Raw genomic sequence first — 19,789 nt, 5'->3', positions numbered from 1 at the left:
TTGAGGAGTGTTTACTGGGCATTGCGTGGGGTGATCCTGTAGGCTAACCAACATAGGACCCCTCCTTTCCAAAAATTCTTTTGCTTTACTTGTTCTACACAACTTGTTAAAAATCTTTGCCTTATTATTTGAGTTATACAACGTCCAACGTGCTTTACTTGCAATTATTTGTTTCAACTACTTATTTGTTAATGGACTAATTTATAAATATAAGTTCGGCCGGAACTCACGGTTGTGGACCAAGAGGGGTGCCTAACACCTTCCCCTCGAGGTTATTTCGAGCCCTTACCCTAAATCTCTGGTAATGCAAACCAATCCAAGAGTTAATCGCTCTAGGTGCCCTAACGCACCATAATCCGTTAGGTGGTGAATCTTCAAAATACCCAATTCCCAAAAGGAAATGAGTTATTACCCCCATAAATGTCGAAACCCGGACCTTTTCCTCCCCGTAAAAAAGGGAGGGAGAAAAAGGGGGCGTGACATATACAATCCACCTTAAAAGGCTCTCAAATTCATTATTTGTACCCTACTGGATCAGTCCCACGAACCACACTTTTTTATTACTTACTCCCCACTTATAGTCTTAGATTCTGTTCCATTTTGCCAATCATATCTTTTTATTTTTTATTATTCTATTCACCATTACTTATTTGAAAACTTAAATTTGACTCTACGTTTAATTTTAAAATTTATATATATATATATATATATATATATATATATATCGTCAGCTGTTTCTTTAAAATAAAAGAAGGGGTTGATTTAAGATTCTTTATTCCACTTCAGTTTTTCTTTTCTATTTTTTGGATGAAACGAGTGCTAAACATTTAATTTATTGATTTACAGACAGATTAAACGAAACTATATATGGTCAAGTGGTTACGAACAAAATTTTACATGCATTTTGGTTTTCGTTTAACATAAGATTGAAGGTGGAATTTCAAAGCTATTTTTCGGTAGTTTAGTTAACAAGGAAAAGGAATAATGCACGTTCTACATGAATTTAAAAAATAAAAAATAAAAATTAACATTTGAAAAAAAAAATGGGAACAGTTTTTACCGCGATTACATCTACTAGCACGTTCTTCCCTGCCTTAGATTTATAAATAATTTAAGCTTTTCATTAAATTATAATATATAATAATTATATATTATATAATTATTTACAACTTTCACACATTATTTTTACTCAGTTAAATACAACTACAATAACATACAACTTAAATATAAATTTTATACAAAATTTATGCAATATGTCTTTTGTATATTTTGTATCTGATTTATACATAGTAAAAATAAATTTCATACAACTAATTATATATTATACAACTTCTATACAATTTTTATACATTATTTCTACTCAGTTATATACAACTACAATGTCATATAACTTAAATATAATTTTTATACAATGTTGTTCAACTTTCATACAATAGTTAAATAAATAAAAGAAAAATATATAAACAACAGAATACAATTTTTCTACAATTTTACAATAATTTCGTAAATATAATGTATATCATGTCTTCTTCTTCTTCTTCGAGTTTCAATTTGAAATTCAGCCAAAACCAAGTTTAATCTTCACCAAAACCCCTCAAAATTGAGATATAAACTCCAAACCATATTTTCAATTGTTTGCAATAACACCCAATCCCAACAAATAATGATTTTTGAAAACCCAAATTCGAATTCAAAGCTTCAAAACTTTTTAATGGCTGTCAATGGTGGAATTGTTGCTCTCTTTTTCTTTGTTTTACCTTACTGAAATTAGGGATTGAGAGATAGAGAGAGACATAGAGAGAATTCTCAATTCTTTGCAACAACATCCAATTCAAACAAATAATGTTTTTTGAAAACCCAAATTCGAATTCAAAGCTTCAAAGCTTTTTAATGGTTGTCAATGATGGAATCGTGGGTGGGTGCAAGATACGTGGGAGAGGGGGTGAGATGTGGAAAGAGAAACGTGGGGGAGTGGAAGATATGTTAGAGTAATTTTAGGACACTAATTATTATCACTAATTCCCTTAAAATGTACATAAATGGTAATTGAGTATATAAAATGTAATTATAGTAAAACTTGAGTAGGGAGGGTAAAATAGTTTCATATAGTGTATAGGAATGTAAAAATTCCTAAATATAACATACAAATACGATACCTTAGCCCTAAGTATATAGGTCATCGTACATCAAGATGAATGTGGCCATTTCATATACAATTTTATCCGTTATTATTTGAGATATATACCGGAGAGTCTATACTCTATACTATAAAGCAGAATTCTATATCTGACGATAGAGCGATCTATGAAGGCTTTAACTACAAGAATATATGGAGCATTTGTGCTGGAATAATACCGGCACATCTTTAATCATTCAAAATGATTTCGAGACGATAGATTATAAACTTGTTTTTCCAGGAGAAAGGCTATACATCGTCAATGTACATGCATGGCTTTCTAGAATTATGAGCTAAAGTTAATAAGAGTGCAATTATTTCTTGTGTACGATTAAATAAGATGCTACTTGATCTGTTAATTATTTGTCCATTTACCAATAACAACTGTATTCACTTCCCCCATTGGCTGGCTAGCTACGTGATTCTTTGAGAAGAAATATAGTACTATACTATATAAATTTATGTACATGATGTTAGTCGCCAGTCCGCCTGCTAATTAAAAAAATATTATTCTATAATAAGAGCGTTCAATTAGCCTAATGCCATGTAAATTGTACTAAGAATCTTTGTGTATGAATGATTTAGTAGCGCCGAAAGATGGGACTAAAACACAAAGTAGCAAAAGAAAACACTCTATTATTCCCAACATCTGGATCGTCTGCTTCCTCCAGCAAAGGCATGGGAATCAAAACAGTACACTTCCCATAATCCCACCATTAAACTGAATTATTCATCAATTATCATCGATCTCAGTACAAAACTTCACCATTTTCTATTACACAAAGCTCGACCATCGATGTGGGGACCAATCCCTCTTCTCAACACGTGTACTCTCAAGCTTATTTCAGTGCTTCCCTTTACTTAAAAACCCTCCTCCTTTTTATTCAATGGATGAATATTGTAGAAGAAAAAAGAAAAAGGCTAGGTAAGCTAGCTGTTGCCTTTGGTCGTATCATTGTCAGGAGGGTAGCGCTAAATGCTTTTCTGTATACAAATTTGATATCTTGTGGTTTTTTCTTTTGTTCTCCTGGAGAAGATATTAGCAATAAACTAAGCTTAAGTTGAATCGAGAATTCACTTTAATGCATAGGAGAGATCTAAGAAAACATTTATTTTGAGTGAATCATATCCTAGTGATGGTATGAGTAAAAGTAAAGGGTCGATTAAAGCTGCTAACAGTGGCAGTATATAATTGCTCTAGGTTCAACTGAATCTTATTTTCGACACAAATATACCTTGACCGAGATAAGATTATATATAAGTAATTTTGATCTTGTATACAATATAATTTTCCAACGAAAAGGATACTTCGCACATGCATATACATGTAAACATTATTAACATTTTAACATATGTATCAAATTTTAAAACCAATAATATAGCCACACAAAAACTGTGAATTCATTAATTTTAAATTCTAAATCTGCCTCGTTAAGTTTGTGAGGTTAAAGGTGGTTATACCAAAGGATATGCGCCCACCCCTCTTGTCCTATCAATAATTGGTGCTTATGTGACTTAGTTTATTTAGATTTGAGGCACCAATGATGGGGTTGAATCTAGTGGGAAGACCATTCTTTACACGTCTAAAAAGAGAAGCAGTTTTTAGTCATGGCCTTGGAAGCATATTGGATGTCCCATTTAATATCCCAATGTCTTCTTCACATCAAGCACTTTAAGTGGATTCCAACTCTTCTTCAACAAACTACTAATGTTTTTTCTCTTCTTTTTTTTTTTCCTTTTTATTTCAAGTGGGCTTCCTTTTCATCACCTAACATCTTGAAAAATAGTAAACCACTAAAGTTGAATAATATTAATATAAATATTTTTCTAGAATATTAATTTTGGCATATATATATAAGGGTTTCTTGAAAATTGAATCCATTAAGAAACAAATATGGGATTCCTCGAGTCTTTTTAAGTGGGCTCACACAAATCTACGTGCCCAATTGTGTAGAGATGTTGTTATGCTTATGAGCAATGGCCTCGTTCCACCCATTAAGGTTCGAATATATTTTTATATAATGAATTGTAGCAGCCTCTGCAAGATCTCGTTCCTTCTCTTTTTTTAAGACTTCCTAGGATCATTCATCTTCTCTACCTTCCAATTAAATTTAGTCTTACTTCTTGATTTCTGTCAGTATATAACTGTTCCTTCTACCCAATAATGTATAAAACCTACACATACCACCTCCCACCCCCAAAGAAAAAGAAAAAGGGGGAAAAAGACAATCTTCTCTCTCTATAATGTATAGATTATTGTTACTTTTTTTCCATCTGTCTGACACAAGTATATATGTTGATACATAAAGTAATACGAGCATGTGCCAGATGTTAAAAAGGAACAAGAAGCATTGTCTTGTAAGGAGTTATTAAAACTTGCTATAAAGGTCACAAACTTTTGCTATAGCTAGTCTGCAATGAAGAATACTACAGCCTATAAATCAACTTAATTTCTCAATTCCATCAATAATTGGTCCATTAGCTACTATAGATTTGTAATGTGTCAATTTTTATCTTGACTGGACAAGGCTATTGGACGCCAATGATACTAATAGGATTACTCGTTAATTATTCCGAGGGCTATACAGCCCCCTATAATTCAAGAAACTTCTGATCACAATCTCTATCCTACAAAAGTATTACTCCTATGCATATGATTCCTATGATACCAATTCACTATTACCAAAGTAGGAAATATGAGTACTATTATATCTATTGCTTATGCATTATAAACCTATGTTATTCCTGTGGCTAAAGTTTATGCATGGCATGCCAAATTGCCAATGTGTGACAATTGACAAGATGTGTATGTGTTTAGAAATTAATGTGCAATGTCTGAAGCATGAATTTTATAAAAAAAATAATGTGACAAAATGCAAATGAAGGTGTCTTTTTCGAGCCAATATTATATGGTACATCCCATCAGTAACATATGGAAGAGTTCTTATCAAACTTTGATTGGTCTCTTAAATCGTGAAACCAGTTTGGATAAACATCTGAAAGATATGATATAGCTAACGAATCTCAACTAGTCATTTACTAATACCTTAAGTACTGCTGTTTCTGACACTACTCAGTTGTCTTTACAACTAATAAGTACACAGATGTCTCGCTGTTGTGCATGGTCTTCCATTAAGGCATATAGTGGAAGTAAGTATGGATAAAAATTTAAAACAATAGGATTAAAACAGCATTGTATTCGACAAACTAAATTCTAAGTTCGACTGTTTAATATATAAACTATTAAAGCTTTGTGTTCTTATTAAATGTATGTGCATGTGCGTGTCATTCGCCTATTATAAATCCTCCATCTTTGGAACTCAATCGTACATCTATATGCATGCAGTTACAATTTTCTGTGTGCTTCTCAATACTGCCTTCAGGCTTCAGCAATACCAGCCTATTTCTCACTCTTAAGTTCCCCACTCCCCCCCCCCCCCCACAAACCACAAAGGAAGAAAAAAGTAAAAGGTCTTCCCAACGATGTAATGCTTACATGAAGAGAAAATGAAAGATCTAGTTTGAAGGTTTTCAATGATCTATAAAAGAATTTCCTTACATTAATTAATGTGCAATTTGTTTACACCAAAAAAGAGAATAAGTGGCATTTCGATGTAATCTAATATTTGAACTCATTTTAGTATTAGTAGAAAAACTTGTTTTAATAGTATTTAAATATGATAGAATTGTATTAGATACCTTTATATAATTTGCTAGCTATCGTATGACTTCTAATGTTGTCCTTCTTGAACTAATATTAAACTACATCTAGGATATATCTGAAGTGGAGCTCTAGAGCAACAACGATAAAGTTGTTCTGTGTGACCTATAGGTTACAGGTTCGAGCCATCGAATCAGCCATTGATATTTTCATCAGGGTAGACTGCCTACATCAGATCCTAGACTTTGGGATCTGATGTGTCCCCATAGACTGCCTTGGATGCGGTCCTTTCCCAGACCTTGCGTGAATGCAACTGCTTCGTGCACCGGGCTGCGCTTTTTAGCTCTAGGATATATATCTACCTTTACTAGGATATATCGGTAGATGATCCCCTTTGAGACAGATTCTCGTGCCAACCATAGGAAGAAGAACTCGATTACTCATCTTGGATCGGATTGGATTAATAGCTTTGTGCTGATCTACGAACGAGCCTTCTATTTGATTTATACTATACTTCTCCAAGTCTCCATCATCCCGATCTCTATTTCCTGCCTGTCCAAAGAAAACAAAACCTCTTCTAGTTCAAGATCGAAATCCTTTAACCAATCAAAATTTGATTTCTAGTTCATTATTCTTATGATGAGAAGTTATGTCTCATTCAGAGTATTATATAGATTATTTTCAGAATATTTTAAGCCTCAATGCAGTTCTCTCTTTTCTCTCTCTAATTCTTGTTAATTCGATGCATTATTAACGAACTTGATACAGCCCTTTCTTTCTTATTATAATACATGCAAAACCATCACAGTATTACTCGAAAGTTGTTCCACACTTAAATTCGATCCTCTCAATAGCGTAAGTAAAAACCGGAGAAAATGTTAGTGTTAAGAGTGTTTCATCTTTCAAAGATGGTATCCAACTCCAACAAGAAACATTTAATTTGCACAAACAAGGCAAAGCCTCCACGTGAAAGGGTATTGTTCTTGTACCATTTTGCACCATAAAACACTTTATCAGTCCATACAAATGCATGCGGTTTTCCAAATTCACATGCACAAATTGAACTAGTACATGCCAACACGTGTGCACCCAGATATACATACGTATACTCCCATCCTTTTCTTTCTCTGGTCCTCCGTTGATTTAGCACGCCCCTTAAACAAATTATTTATTATGAATTAATTTGTTAAATTATTCTTGTTAATAGTTATTAAAGTTATAACTCGAATAAATTTGAGAATCATGTACTTAATAGCAAGGGTAATATTGCAAGAAAATAATAAATCTCTAGGAGAAAATAAAAGGATTTTTTTGGTATAAGAGATTAGTAAAAGGGAAACTAGGGAGTATACAGGAGAAAGAGTGAGAAGTGCATAATACTTTCTTATTGAATTTATACTCGAAAATTACAAAAATTTCTCCATTTTTTCAATTACAGTTGAGTCTTCCCACAAGAAAAGGTGCTACAAAAGCTCTTTAATTTCTAAACCCATCCCCAACAAAACTTCCAGGGTTAAAGGGTCAAGTCTTGGTGTTAGCTAGTCTTCTGGGTTTTATTTCCTCTGATATCTTTGCAAGGATGATCTTTTCCACTCCACCAAACGGTTTAAAAAGTACATAACCTGCCATATTAAGAAATACCAACATATTAATATTCTGACCGTATATATTAGCAATAATTCTAATCATTACGAAAGGACGTTAGAATAAAACAGTAATAATAATAATAATAATAATAATAATAATAATAATAATAATAATAATAATAATAATAATAATAATAATAATAATAATAATAATAGAAACAAATAACAACGTGTACTTGCCTCTAATGGCTCTTGCAAAGAATAGGAAGCATTCGTTTCTTTAGGTGCTTTGGACACTAATATTCCAAAACCTTGTCCTCTGTCGCGCAAAACCTGATTATTTTCCATAACAAAATGTCAGTACAATTACTTCTTTTAAGAAATGCAAAGATATTTTTAATTTTAATATTATTATGACATAATAAAATACCTTGAAAGCATCTTCATCTGTTCGATCATCGCCAATGTATATAGGCAAAACATCATTTGAATTAGCATACCCTAATGATTCCAACAAAAATTCAAGTGCCTTTCCCTTGTCCCATTTAATGCTGGGACGAATCTCCAAAACCTGTTCATAAAACAATAAAAAAACCACGTTTAATATGCATTTTTCATTTATTTATTTTGTATACAGCACTACTGTTTATATAATACTAATTAAGAAAGAATAAGAACTTTTAAAAATCACCTTTCTTCCTTGAGTTAATCGAAGTTTTGGGTATTCCTTAGTCACTGACTTCACTTGCTCAGCTAATTCAGTCCACCTCTGAAGTTACAAGTAAAAGAGAAAAAAAAAATGAGAATTCAAATTACTATGTCAAGTAAAACCAAGTATAAAAGGGAACTAAAAGAGAGGTTAAAAAAGAAACTGTACCTTTTCTTCAACACGACGGAAATGTACGGATAAGCAGAATTTGTTGTTTTCCACTTTCGCTCCTGGTATAGATTTTGTTTTCTCCACTAAAGATTTATATACCTGAAAATGTTAAGTAAACGTTTCAACTTTTTTCTATGATTATATACTATCTTGACAAAAACACACTAGAACTGAAGTAAAAAAAAAAAAAAAAAACATAAAACCAACCTCATCAATCATAGGTAAAAATTCTCTGGCAGGTTGGCAGAGAACAGTTTGATTATTTCCCTGAATGGTTAAAAAAATACCAAACATTATTATAAAAGAAGAAAAAATAACATGGGATTAATATAGTAACAAGTTGATCTAGCAAAAAAAATAGTAATATAATTTGCTCACATTTCTATATTTGCGTCCTTTAGCAGGCGCCTTAATGTCCATTCCATGACTTCCAGCATAATACAGTTCTGATAACTTTACGAAATTAAAGACTTTTGCTCTGCATCTTCCACTCACTATTGCTGTAGGAAAATACTTGGCTGTGTCTCTCACTGCTTCCCTCATCTATTTACCACAAACCAAACAATGAATTAGTTTAATAACTATAAAAAAAATATTGACTAAAACTTCATTAGTTAAGTTTAGTGATAATTGGTAAAAAGGTAAACAAACCTCAGCAGTCATAAAGGCTTTGTCAGGATCATCAACAATAGGAGACAATGTGCCATCGTAGTCCAAAAACATTATTATTTGTTTCCCTTTTGAAGCATTTATAATTTCCTCGAACATGTCCAAAGCTGAGGGATGATGAACCTATATTAAAACAAGAAGAAGTTAAAACCACATTAAAAATCATTGTAATCCAATCCATTTGCAATTTTTTGTTTTAAACAAATTTATTAATGAATAAAAGACTTACAATCCAAGACTTGAGATTTTCAGTTTCAGAGGATCTACGAGGTGGGGAAGAAGCTCTCATGGAATCAAGTAAAGCAGTAATCCTATTAGCTCCATGATCACCGGCAGCAGACTCAATGTTCTTGAATGATTTCTTCGCCGGAACGGCGATGAATCTCCCCGGCGGCGGTAGTGGTCCGGGAACAGCCGGTGAGAACGATAAGAAAGAAGACTCCAACCCTGATCTCGGGTCAGAAACAATCACATTCTGGTTCGTCATTTGACCACACAAAATTACCCTGCATATGGTACAAACACGTCATATATAGTACGTACTATGCATAACTGATGAAATCGCATTAAATAGACGGACCAAAAAAAAAAGGTAACGTACCTTGAAAAGATTAAAAAAACAGAGGAACTGGAATTAGAAAGAGAAGAAATTGGAGAGACACAAAGTCAGAGAATTGAATAATTAAACTTCTCTGTATCTGTTGTGTGTTTAAGTGAAAGAGAAAAAAAATAGAGAAGTAAAGAGCAAAGGGCCAAGAAAGAGAGAAGATTGTATGTAAGTCACAGGGGAAGAAGAAAGGGGGAAGACTGAATTTATAAGGTAGAGAGGGGGCACTAAGGGACGAATAAGGCACCCCAACTTTTTCTGGCTTTTATTTTGTTACCTTTTGTGCCCTCAAAAACGACTCAGCTATGCGTCGGACTATATTACTTTGGGTGCTATTTATTTTACTTTGTTATCTTAAATTGAAATTTAGTATATCTGCTAATGTGAACAGTTAAAAGATTAAGAGCTAATGATACTAAGTTAATGCAATTCAAACTTGATTTTGTGGACCTGTCTAACCGAGTAATTCAAAAGTCTTACGTTACTTTTTCATGTTATAGACGGTGGATTATTAGAGATGGAATACTTTGGTCTTCTTAATTTCTTTGGTACTTTTTGCTTATGAAATTCAGTTGTCTTACTTGGTAAAGTAAATTTGATTACATTAATTTATTTTTGAATTCTAGTGATATCTGCAAAATAAACTGAAAATAAAAGTCAAAGTCAAAATGAGTAATTTTATTTTAACAAAATGTTGGTCAAGAACAAGATTAACTTAATTTGAATGTCATAAAGCAATAAATGCTTCATTTTGAAATAGACAAGTCCTAAAAGAATCTTTTTTTTCTTTTTTTGAAAACCGATTTTATGTTAATAAGGTGTATTATTACTACTAGAAATCAGGTGTTTTCATCCAAGGCTTTCCGCCCGAAATCGATCGGAAATAAGAGTATTTGGTCGCAAAAGTCAACAAAAATTGTCCGTCAACAAAAAAAATAACATTTCCGACCGAAATGAAATTGGTCAAATATTTGGTTATACTTGTAAATTATGTACAAAAATAATTATTTATAAAAAATTTACAAAATTTCCGACCGAACTCGGTCGGAAATTGGTCAAATATTTGGTCAAACTTGTATATAATGTACAAAAATAATTATTTATTAAAAAATTCCAAATTTCCGACCAAATTCGGTCGAAAAGTTTGAATTTTTTTTTTCCACAAAAATTATATATATTTAATTAATCAATCAAAATAATTATCATTCAATATTTCCGACCAAATCCGGTCAAAAAAATGCTTCATACAAATTAAAATATAAATTTAATAATATTTGTGTGTGCAAATAATAAAGAGGTTTTAAATAAATAATATTTAATCATTATATCAGCAAAAAAAATAAAATATCCGGTCGATTTCGATCGGAAATTGATCAAATATTTGGTCAACTGAGCCTCATGAATAGAAAATAAATACTTTAGTCTTCCTAAAGAAGATATGCAATAAAGAATAGGAGTAGTCTAACATTTTGCATGTAAATAGCCTTCATTTCCTTTTAGGTTCTTGGGTATGCCTAAGTCTAAAGACCTTGCACCACCGCCACGTCGCCATTTTAAATTTCTAGACATTAGGTTATGGTCCTAATTTTGGTGCCAGCTGGCTGTACCCTCAAACTCAATAGATTGGTTAATGAAGTTTGAAAATTTTACTACCCAAAGGAAAAATACGATTTTAGGGATATCATATGATCTCAGGGGGAATTTAGGACTGTGGAGAAATTTCTAAATCTAGCAATTATTCATAAAGTTTCTTTACTATACATCATGCTTTGGTGCCATTGGTGGTTCAACAATCTTCTCCCTCCACAGAATAGGCTAAAAGCCGATAAAAATTATACTCGCACCCGATGTTTACACTTAGCTAATGAATACCTAATATTTGTCCTATATAAGTTATTTATCATTTAACCACAGATAGCTAATATACATCTAAACTTTAATTTGAGGCTCTCATGATTAAATTGCTTAATTTGATGTAAATATTCGGTGCAGATAAGTATTTATCCGCTAAAAGGCCCGTAGAATTTATTTTCCCATTCTTGCACTATATATGTTTTATGATTATTACTTCATTAGCGGAAAGAAATAGTTGGCTAATTATTAGTCCGTTCAACTCATAAGTTCATGACATGAAAGCGATTTTGGCAGATTAAGAAAAGTTGGACAAGAAAGTTTCATGTCTAGCTAGTACACTTACTTTTACATTTCAATAATAGTTCACATTATTAATTTCTACATGTCAACGTTAAGACCTTTGTTTATAAAGTTAACATCTTACTTAGATGCTTCACAATGTCTCATGTACCTTCAACTTCACACACACGCACACAAAATTAACCATTTCCTCCAATCAAATGGTGAGAAAAAGGAGTAAAAACTTCCAATGATAATTGAAATCCTTAACTTGTGGAAGGAGAGAAGTCGTTTTCTTTTAACCTTTAGTTTCCAAATTACCCAAAAAAGGTAACTTGCTCTTTACTAATCCAATTTTTATGGGGGGAAAAAACGTAGAGGTCGATCCTTTTGTGTATAATGCACGCATAGCAAAATTTACAAAAGTAGAATACAGACTTACAGGATTCACGTGCTAGTGAAACCAATAATCAGTAGAAAGTTGAAATGATTGTGTCTTAGTTTGCAAATATAGAACTTTTTTTTTTAGTATCGTCTCTGTAACTACAAGGAGAAGTTTCCATTTTACCAATACACTTCGATTCTTGGCTACTAAAACCCAGTCTTTCACGATTCTTGGGAATTTTGTTTACGCAAGTTGTTAAATCATACTGAAAACATACATATGGGATTTCTAAATTAGGTAGAATCTTTATAAATCAAGAAGCTCAATCACTCTTACTGACAACTGAAAGGACGACGTTCTTTAAATAATTAAATTCCTTTCTATATATGGTAGTTGACAAGCCTGTGATAAAGCAGCCAGCTGAAGTGGACGAGGACGGGTGGACAAAAGTAGCTACTAGGTGTTACAAAGGTAGAAGGAATTAAAGCACTACCTCTCGCGGAAAGAAAAAGGAATTAGACCTTACTATAGTAGTGTACAAGAAATTGGGAAGAAAAGGATACTTGGTTTTTACTGCTGCCTGTTAATTTCCATTGTTTTCCGTTCACCCTTGTTACTGTTGGAGATGATTATTCATGTAGTAATTCAGATGTAGAGCAAATTATAGAGAATAAATGAAGATCAAGAACATATTAGACAGAAGAAGAAGAAGAAGAAAGAGGAACGAAGAGGAAGAAGAGGAACATAGAACAGAGAAATGTAATCAATTAGGCTATAATTCTTATCTCTTATTATGATTCATCTGTATTATAATACATGTATATATATAGAGTGCATATCCATGATATTGCAGCTCTAGATTACAATTATGAAAAGAATCTATCTTAACTAACACTTTAACAGATTTTACTAACTTAACTAACTTTAACTAACTTCTTGAAGTTTATGAACCGAGTTAGATTTTAGCTATCTCTACTTCTTATTTCTTCCATCATACTCAATACTCCCCCTCAAGCTAGGTGGTGTAAAGATGTTGAGCAATCCTAGCTTGGACCTTACATACATGTGCTGAGCTTTGTTTAACCCTTTGGTAAGTATGTCAGCTGGTTGTTCAGTAGTACAAATGTATTCTGTCTTCACAAGACCTTGCTGTATTTTCTCTCTTATGGAGTGGCAATCTATCTCAACGTGTTTTGTTCTTTCCTGGAAAATTGGATTAGCTGCAATTTGAATTGCAGTTTTGCTGTCACTGTAGATGGTTACAGGAAGTTCAACTTTGAAGCCAATTTCTTTGAAGATTCCTACTATCCATGTCAATTCTGCTACTGTTGAAGCCATGCTTCTATATTCAGATTCAGCAGAACTCCTTGAAATTGTAGTTTATTTCTTTGATTTCCAAGACACAGTTGAATCTCCAATTTTTACTAAGAAACCAGTGACTGACTTTCTTGTTTGTGGACATGCTGCCCAGTCAGCATCACAAAATGTTGTGATGTTATCTTGTGACTTATTGGATAAGAGTACTCCTAGACCAGGCTCATTATTTATGTACTTAACTATTTTATGGGTTGATTCCATATGAGATCTTTTTGGTTGTTGTAGAAATTGGCTTAGATTCTGCACGCTGAAAGCTATGTCAGGCCTTGTGACTGTGAGATATAACAACTTTCCAATAAGCCTTTGATATGAACCTATGTCAGATATGACTTCATCCTTAGTAATTGAGACAGTTGATAAATGTTCATCATATTCCTTGGTTGTGAGTTTTGAATTACTGTCCATAGGTGTTCCTATTGGTTTTGCAGCTGAAAGACCAAGTTCAGATATTAGTTCTAATGCATATTTTCTTTGATGCATTAAGATTCCCTTTTCTGACCTTGCAAATTCAATCCCTAGAAAGTACTTTAATTCACCCAAGTCCTTTATCTTGAAGGCTTTCTGTAATGCAACTTTGGTATCTTGTATGAGTTCCAAACTATCACCTGTTATCAACATATCATCAATATAAATGAGCACCACTATAGTGCCTCTGTCTGTTCTCTTAATGAACAGAGAATGATCAAATTTACTTTGAACAATTTGGAACCTTAACAAGGCTTCTGTTAATTTAGCATTCCATTGTCTTGGTGCCTGCTTTAGTCCATATAGGGATTTTATGAGTCTACATATTTTAGTCTCTCCCTGACTCTGAAATCCCTGTGGTAGTGTCATATAGATCTCATCAGTAAGATCTCCCTGTAGAAATGCATTATATACATCCATTTGATGTATGTGCCAACTTCTTGCAACTGCTATAGATAGAACTAACCTTACTATCACCATTTTAATACATGAGAGAATGTCCCTTGGTAGTCTATACCTTCTTGTTGACTGTAGCTTTTTGCTACTAGTCTTGCCTTAAGTCTTTCTACTTCACATGTTGCCTTGTATTTGACTTTGTATATCCACTTGCATCCAATTGGTTTCTTCCCTTCTGGTAAGTTTACTATCTCCCATGTATTATTTTCTTGTGGAGATTTAATTTCTGTTTGCATAGCTTCAATCCATGCTGGATCCTGAGCTGCCTCAGTATATGACTAAGGTTCTGTGACTGATGAAAAAGCTGCAAGGAAAGCAGTATACTTTGGTGAGATGTTATTATAAGAAATAAAGTTAGAAATTGGATAATTAGTTTTGTTATGTAAGCTGAGTGATATGAAATCTTTTTTCCATATTGGTGGCCTAGATGTTCTTGTAGACTTTCTAGTAGGTTCCACTCTTGGTTTTTGCTTTGACATAGGCTGAGATGACAGCTGTTGAACTATTGGTGCCCTTGTGATTTGTGGCATAGGTTGTATGTCTGCACTGATCTGTGACTGTAATGTGGACTGTGTTTCTGTAGTAATTTCAGCTAGAGGTACTACTATATGAGTTTGTAGCTGTTGATTTCTACTTGACTCTTGATAGCTGCTAGAGGTCTGTTGTTCCAACATTTGTGTGTGTTGTTCATCTACTTGAGACTCTTCTGTTATAGTATTGTTAAATATAAGACTCTCAGTAGTATTTCATTTAAATGGAAATACATCTTCTCTGAAACTAACATCCCTGTTGATAAAGAAGCACTTGTTAGTAATATCATACAGTATATAGCCCTTTTGTACTTCTGAGTATCCCATTAGAACACTTGTTCTTGTTCTAGGTTGAAGCTTATCAGTTTCAGCAATATTCTTTGCATAACAAAGACATCCCATCACTCTTAAATGTTTAACAGAAGGTATCCTATGATGCATTTTTTCATAGGGAGACATTTTATCACAGATGATGGTAGTCTATTAATAAGATATACAGCAGTTTGTACACAGTGTCCCCAGAATTTCAGAGGAATGTTTTCTTGAAATCTAATTGCTCTTGTTATTTCTAGGATATGTCTGTGCTTCCTTTCTGCTATGCTATTTTGTTGGGGTGTATAAGCACAAGACCTTTGATGTATTATCCCTAATTGCTTGAATGTATTGTTACAAGTCTCATTAAGAAACTCAGTACCATTATCTATTCTAACCACTTTGACCATAGTATTAAACTGAGTTTGAACATATTTTAGGAAGAATGGAATGACAATGCATGCATCAGATTTGAGTTTTAGCAAGTATGCCCATGTCATTCTAGTGTAATCATCTACTATGGTTAGAAAGTATTTATTTCCATCAAAGGTTTGAACTTTGTAAGGTCCCTATATATCCATATGAATAAGATCAAACTTAGCACTGCTTCTACTTAAACTAGTAGGAAAAGGAAGTCTACATTATTTTGCATATGGACATATGCTACACTTGTCAATAGTTTCTGACTACTAGCAGGAAAAATCTTATTCAAAGTAGTACTAGATACATGACCAAATCTCATATGCCATAGTTTTATTTCTTCTATACTGACAACAGTAACTTCATGAGCATTTAATCCTGTTCCTCCAAGTTTTCCAGTAAACTTGTTTAATAGCAGATATAATCCATCATCCTCTTTACCAATCTCCTTCACCTTGCCATTGTAAAGATCCTGAAAAACACAGAAGTTAGGATAGAAAGCAGCTACACAATTCAACTGTTTTGTAGCTTGTGATACTGACATAAGATTATATTTAAACTGAGGTAACAGAAAGACATTAGTTAGAGTACTATTATCAGAAATTTTGCTTGAGCCAATCTGAGTTACTTTTGATACTTCACCATTTAGTAGCTGCACATTTTTTCCATTTGTACTTTTTAGCAAAGAGGCTCTGTCTAACATGTTTATATCAGACACCATGTGGTTTGTTGCACCAGTGTCAATGATCCAATATTTAAGAATTTTGGAGACTAACATGACTTTACTGCTGCAAATACCTGGTTTTGTACCTGCTACATTGGCTGAAGAGCCAGTGTGTGAATTGGTACTTTGTTGATGACTTTGATTCAGCATTTGAACAATTTGATCATACTGAGACTGAGTGAAAGCACACACTCCTGTTTGAGTTATTTGTCCTGGAACTTGTGTCACTTGTGAAGGTGTATCTGTGTAATGTATCCTGCTTACTTTATTATTTCCTTGGTTATCCAGTTGTGTCATTTGATCATTTGCTTCTTGTTAAAGCACATTGTAAGTTGCAGATGATCCACCAGATCCCCCTTTCCTTTTGAACCTAGAATCTTGAGGGTACCCTTTCAGCTTATAACAATTTTCTTTGGTATGATTCCTTATTTTGCAATGGTCACAGTACAGATTACTGGTTTTTCTAAACCTCTAATTTTGATATCCAGTTTCGGAATATATAGCAGTAGGATCAAGATTGGGCATAGTACCCAACAAACCAACTGAGTTGGAGGCTGCCCCCATAGCCTTTTGAGCTTCATCACTTGCTATCATAGCATATGCTTGATTCCCTGATGGCAATGGTATCATCAGAAGAATTTGACTTCTAGCCTATAGGTAGTTATCATTTAGTCCCATTAAAAATTGATACAATTTCTGTCGTTGGAGATAAAGAACAAACTCTCTTGATTTATCACATTTGCATCCAGGTAGTGGCACTAATGCTTCTAGTTCAACCCATAGTTTTTTAAGCTTAGTGAAATATGTTGCTACAGAAGTTGTTCCTTAGGTTAGCCTAATAATTTCTTGATGTAAACTGAAGGATCTAGACCCATCCACCTTATTGAATCTTTCTTTAAGATCTTCCCACACATCTTGAGTACTATCAGCATACACCATTCCCCCCAATAGATTGCTAGAAACAGTATTCATTATCCAAGATTGAACTATGGCATTACACCTTTTCCCACTGGTACCATAATTCCTCCTTAAAGTTTTCTTTCTTCCAAGAACCATCAACAAATCCCAGCTTGTTTCTTTATAGTAAAGCTATTCTCATGTATTTGCTCCATAGAAAATAATTTTCTGCTCCAGTTAACTATAAAGAGATGAGTGAAATGCCACTTACATCTATTGAATGCAGATACAAGGGGTTGTTATGATCCATCACTGGTGTGCTTCCTGGTGCAGGTTGTGTTGTAATTGCATCAACTTGAATCGCAGGTACTCCAGTTCCATTTTCCAGATTTTCTGCATCATTGATTGCCATGCTTCAATGATTGAATTGTTTGTTCAGATACTCAAGTTGATATAGAATCTGCTTCTGCCTTCTCTACAGTTTTAGCAGATCTTTCAAGAACTGTAGATTTTCAGAACTTTGCGGAAGTAATTGGACTCTTTTGCTCTAATACCATGTAGTAATTCAGATGTAGAGGAAATTATAGAGAATGAATGAAGATCAAGAACATATTAAACAGAAGAAGAAGAAGAAGAAGAAGAAGAAGAAGAAGAAGAAGAAGAAGAAGAAGAAGAAGAAGAAGAAGAAGAAGAAGAAGAAGGAACGAAGAGAAGAAGAGGAAGAGAGAACAGAGAAATGTAATCAATTAGGCTAGAATTCTTATCTCTTAATATGATTCATCTGTATTATAATACATGTATATATATAGAGTGCATATCCATGATATTGCAGCTCTAGATTACAGTTATGAAAAGAATCTATCTTAACTAACACTTTAACAGATTTTACTAACTTAACTAACTCTAACAAACTTTAACTAACTTAACTAACTTCTTGAAGTTTATGAACTGAGTTAGATTTTAGCTATCTCTACTTCTTATTTCTTCCATCATACTCAACAATTCAACATCCACCATGGCAATCTTAGATACAGAAGAAAATGAGGAGAAGATTTCAAATGAGAGAAAGGATTTAGGGTTTGGTCCAAATGAAGATGACTTTATTCGGAACAGCCAAAATCTTTTATGCTATAACAAATTAACATATCTCAGCCGTCCAAGTCAGAGAAAGAGTTTTAATCACAAGCGTTCATCTCATACGGAATCATTTAATCAACACAGTTGATTCAACATAGCTCCAAACTTAGGATTCTCATTTTTGTGCATGTGAGCACGTGTCAGTACAGAGAATTTGTTTTTTATATTCTTGCACGGTTATTTAATTAGTAAGGACTAGACTAATAGAAAGAATACACATGTACAGTAGCATAACAAATTTTGATTCCTTTTATCTGTATAAATAGATGTATAACAATTAAATAAAGACACACAGAAAATTTTCTACTGCCTTCTCCATAGAATTCTTTCATGGTATCAGAGCAATAGAAGTTCGATCCATCATCTTCTTCTTTGCTTGCTCTGTGTAACTCTTGAATCATGCCTGATAACACTGAAGCAACGATCACTCAAGCCACTACTGGTGAAATATCGATCATTGATTCCAACCATGCTTACTTCCTTTATTCCTCCGATGCACCAGGAATATCGCTTGTCAATTCTGCCTTTAATGGTAGAGTATTTCAAGTATGGAGAAGGTCAGTCCTCATAGCCTTGTCAGCCAAGAATAAAATAGGCTTCATTAATGGTGCTTGCCCTGCCTCAGCTGCTGATTCAAAGGACTTCCAGCCCTGGAGTAAATGCAATGATATGGTCGCATCTTGGCTACTCAACTCACTATCCAAGGACATCGGGGATAGTGTCATCTACTCAAAATTTGCTAAGGACTTATAGACTAGTTTGGAACATAGATTTGGTCGGTCAAATGGAGCTAAGTTTTATCACCTAAGAAAGGAATTGTCAGGATTAGTCCAAGGGACAAATGACGTAGCAAGCTATTTCACAAAATTCAAACGACTATGGGATGAGTTGGATTCACTAAATTGTGATGTGAAATGCAGTTGTTTGTGTGTGTGTGAAGGGAAACAAAGACTAAAAAAATCACTAGAATATGAGAGACTCATTCAATTTCTTATGGGTTTGAATGACAATTATGGACTAGCAAGTGGAAACATTCTCATGATGAACCCTTTACCAAACATAAACCATGCATACTCTTTTGTACTACAAGATGAAAGCGAGAGAAAAATCTTTGCCAATCCACTCATTTGTCCTGATACCTCAGCTTTTATGGTCACAAACCAAAACAACTTTGCACAAAGAGGAGGAAAGTAGACTCAAAAAGGAAGCACTCAATATCCAAAATTTGGAAACAACATGCAAAAGAGAACCAACAGTTCTTTTCAAAGGAAAGAAAAGCAAGTTTAATCCCAATGTTTCCGGTAGTCATTGTAAAAAGGTTGGACACACTGTGAATGATTGTTATAGAATAATTGGATTTTTAGAAGACTTTGA

At 33.5% G+C, this 19,789-nt stretch overlaps 2 protein-coding genes across 2 annotated transcripts; one reads left to right on the top strand and one right to left on the bottom strand.

Moving 5' to 3' along the window:
* Positions 1 to 7,207: 7,207 nt before the first annotated feature.
* Positions 7,208 to 9,829, bottom strand: LOC104228374 (probable trehalose-phosphate phosphatase H). The gene is made up of 10 exons (XM_009780828.2): positions 9,574 to 9,829; positions 9,202 to 9,478; positions 8,955 to 9,095; positions 8,682 to 8,846; positions 8,511 to 8,570; positions 8,301 to 8,402; positions 8,115 to 8,192; positions 7,854 to 7,994; positions 7,664 to 7,756; positions 7,208 to 7,459 (listed from the first exon to the last, which is right to left on the bottom strand). Exons 2-10 carry the CDS (start codon positions 9,457 to 9,459, stop codon positions 7,391 to 7,393), a joined length of 1,107 nt encoding a protein of 368 aa, XP_009779130.1. The 5' UTR covers positions 9,460 to 9,478; positions 9,574 to 9,829; the 3' UTR covers positions 7,208 to 7,390.
* Positions 9,830 to 17,868: 8,039 nt separating this feature from the next.
* Positions 17,869 to 19,168, top strand: LOC138890134 (uncharacterized). Its single transcript, XM_070173496.1, has 2 exons — positions 17,869 to 18,016; positions 18,834 to 19,168. Exons 1-2 carry the CDS (start codon positions 17,869 to 17,871, stop codon positions 19,166 to 19,168), a joined length of 483 nt encoding a protein of 160 aa, XP_070029597.1.
* The last annotated feature ends 621 nt before the right edge of the window (positions 19,169 to 19,789 follow it).

The sequence above is a fragment of the Nicotiana sylvestris genome, chromosome 4 (genome assembly GCF_000393655.2).
Source record: "Nicotiana sylvestris chromosome 4, ASM39365v2, whole genome shotgun sequence".
Taxonomy (NCBI): domain Eukaryota; kingdom Viridiplantae; phylum Streptophyta; class Magnoliopsida; order Solanales; family Solanaceae; genus Nicotiana; species Nicotiana sylvestris.
Note: the sequence above shows the minus strand (reverse complement) of the source record. Positions and strands in the feature narration are given on the sequence as shown.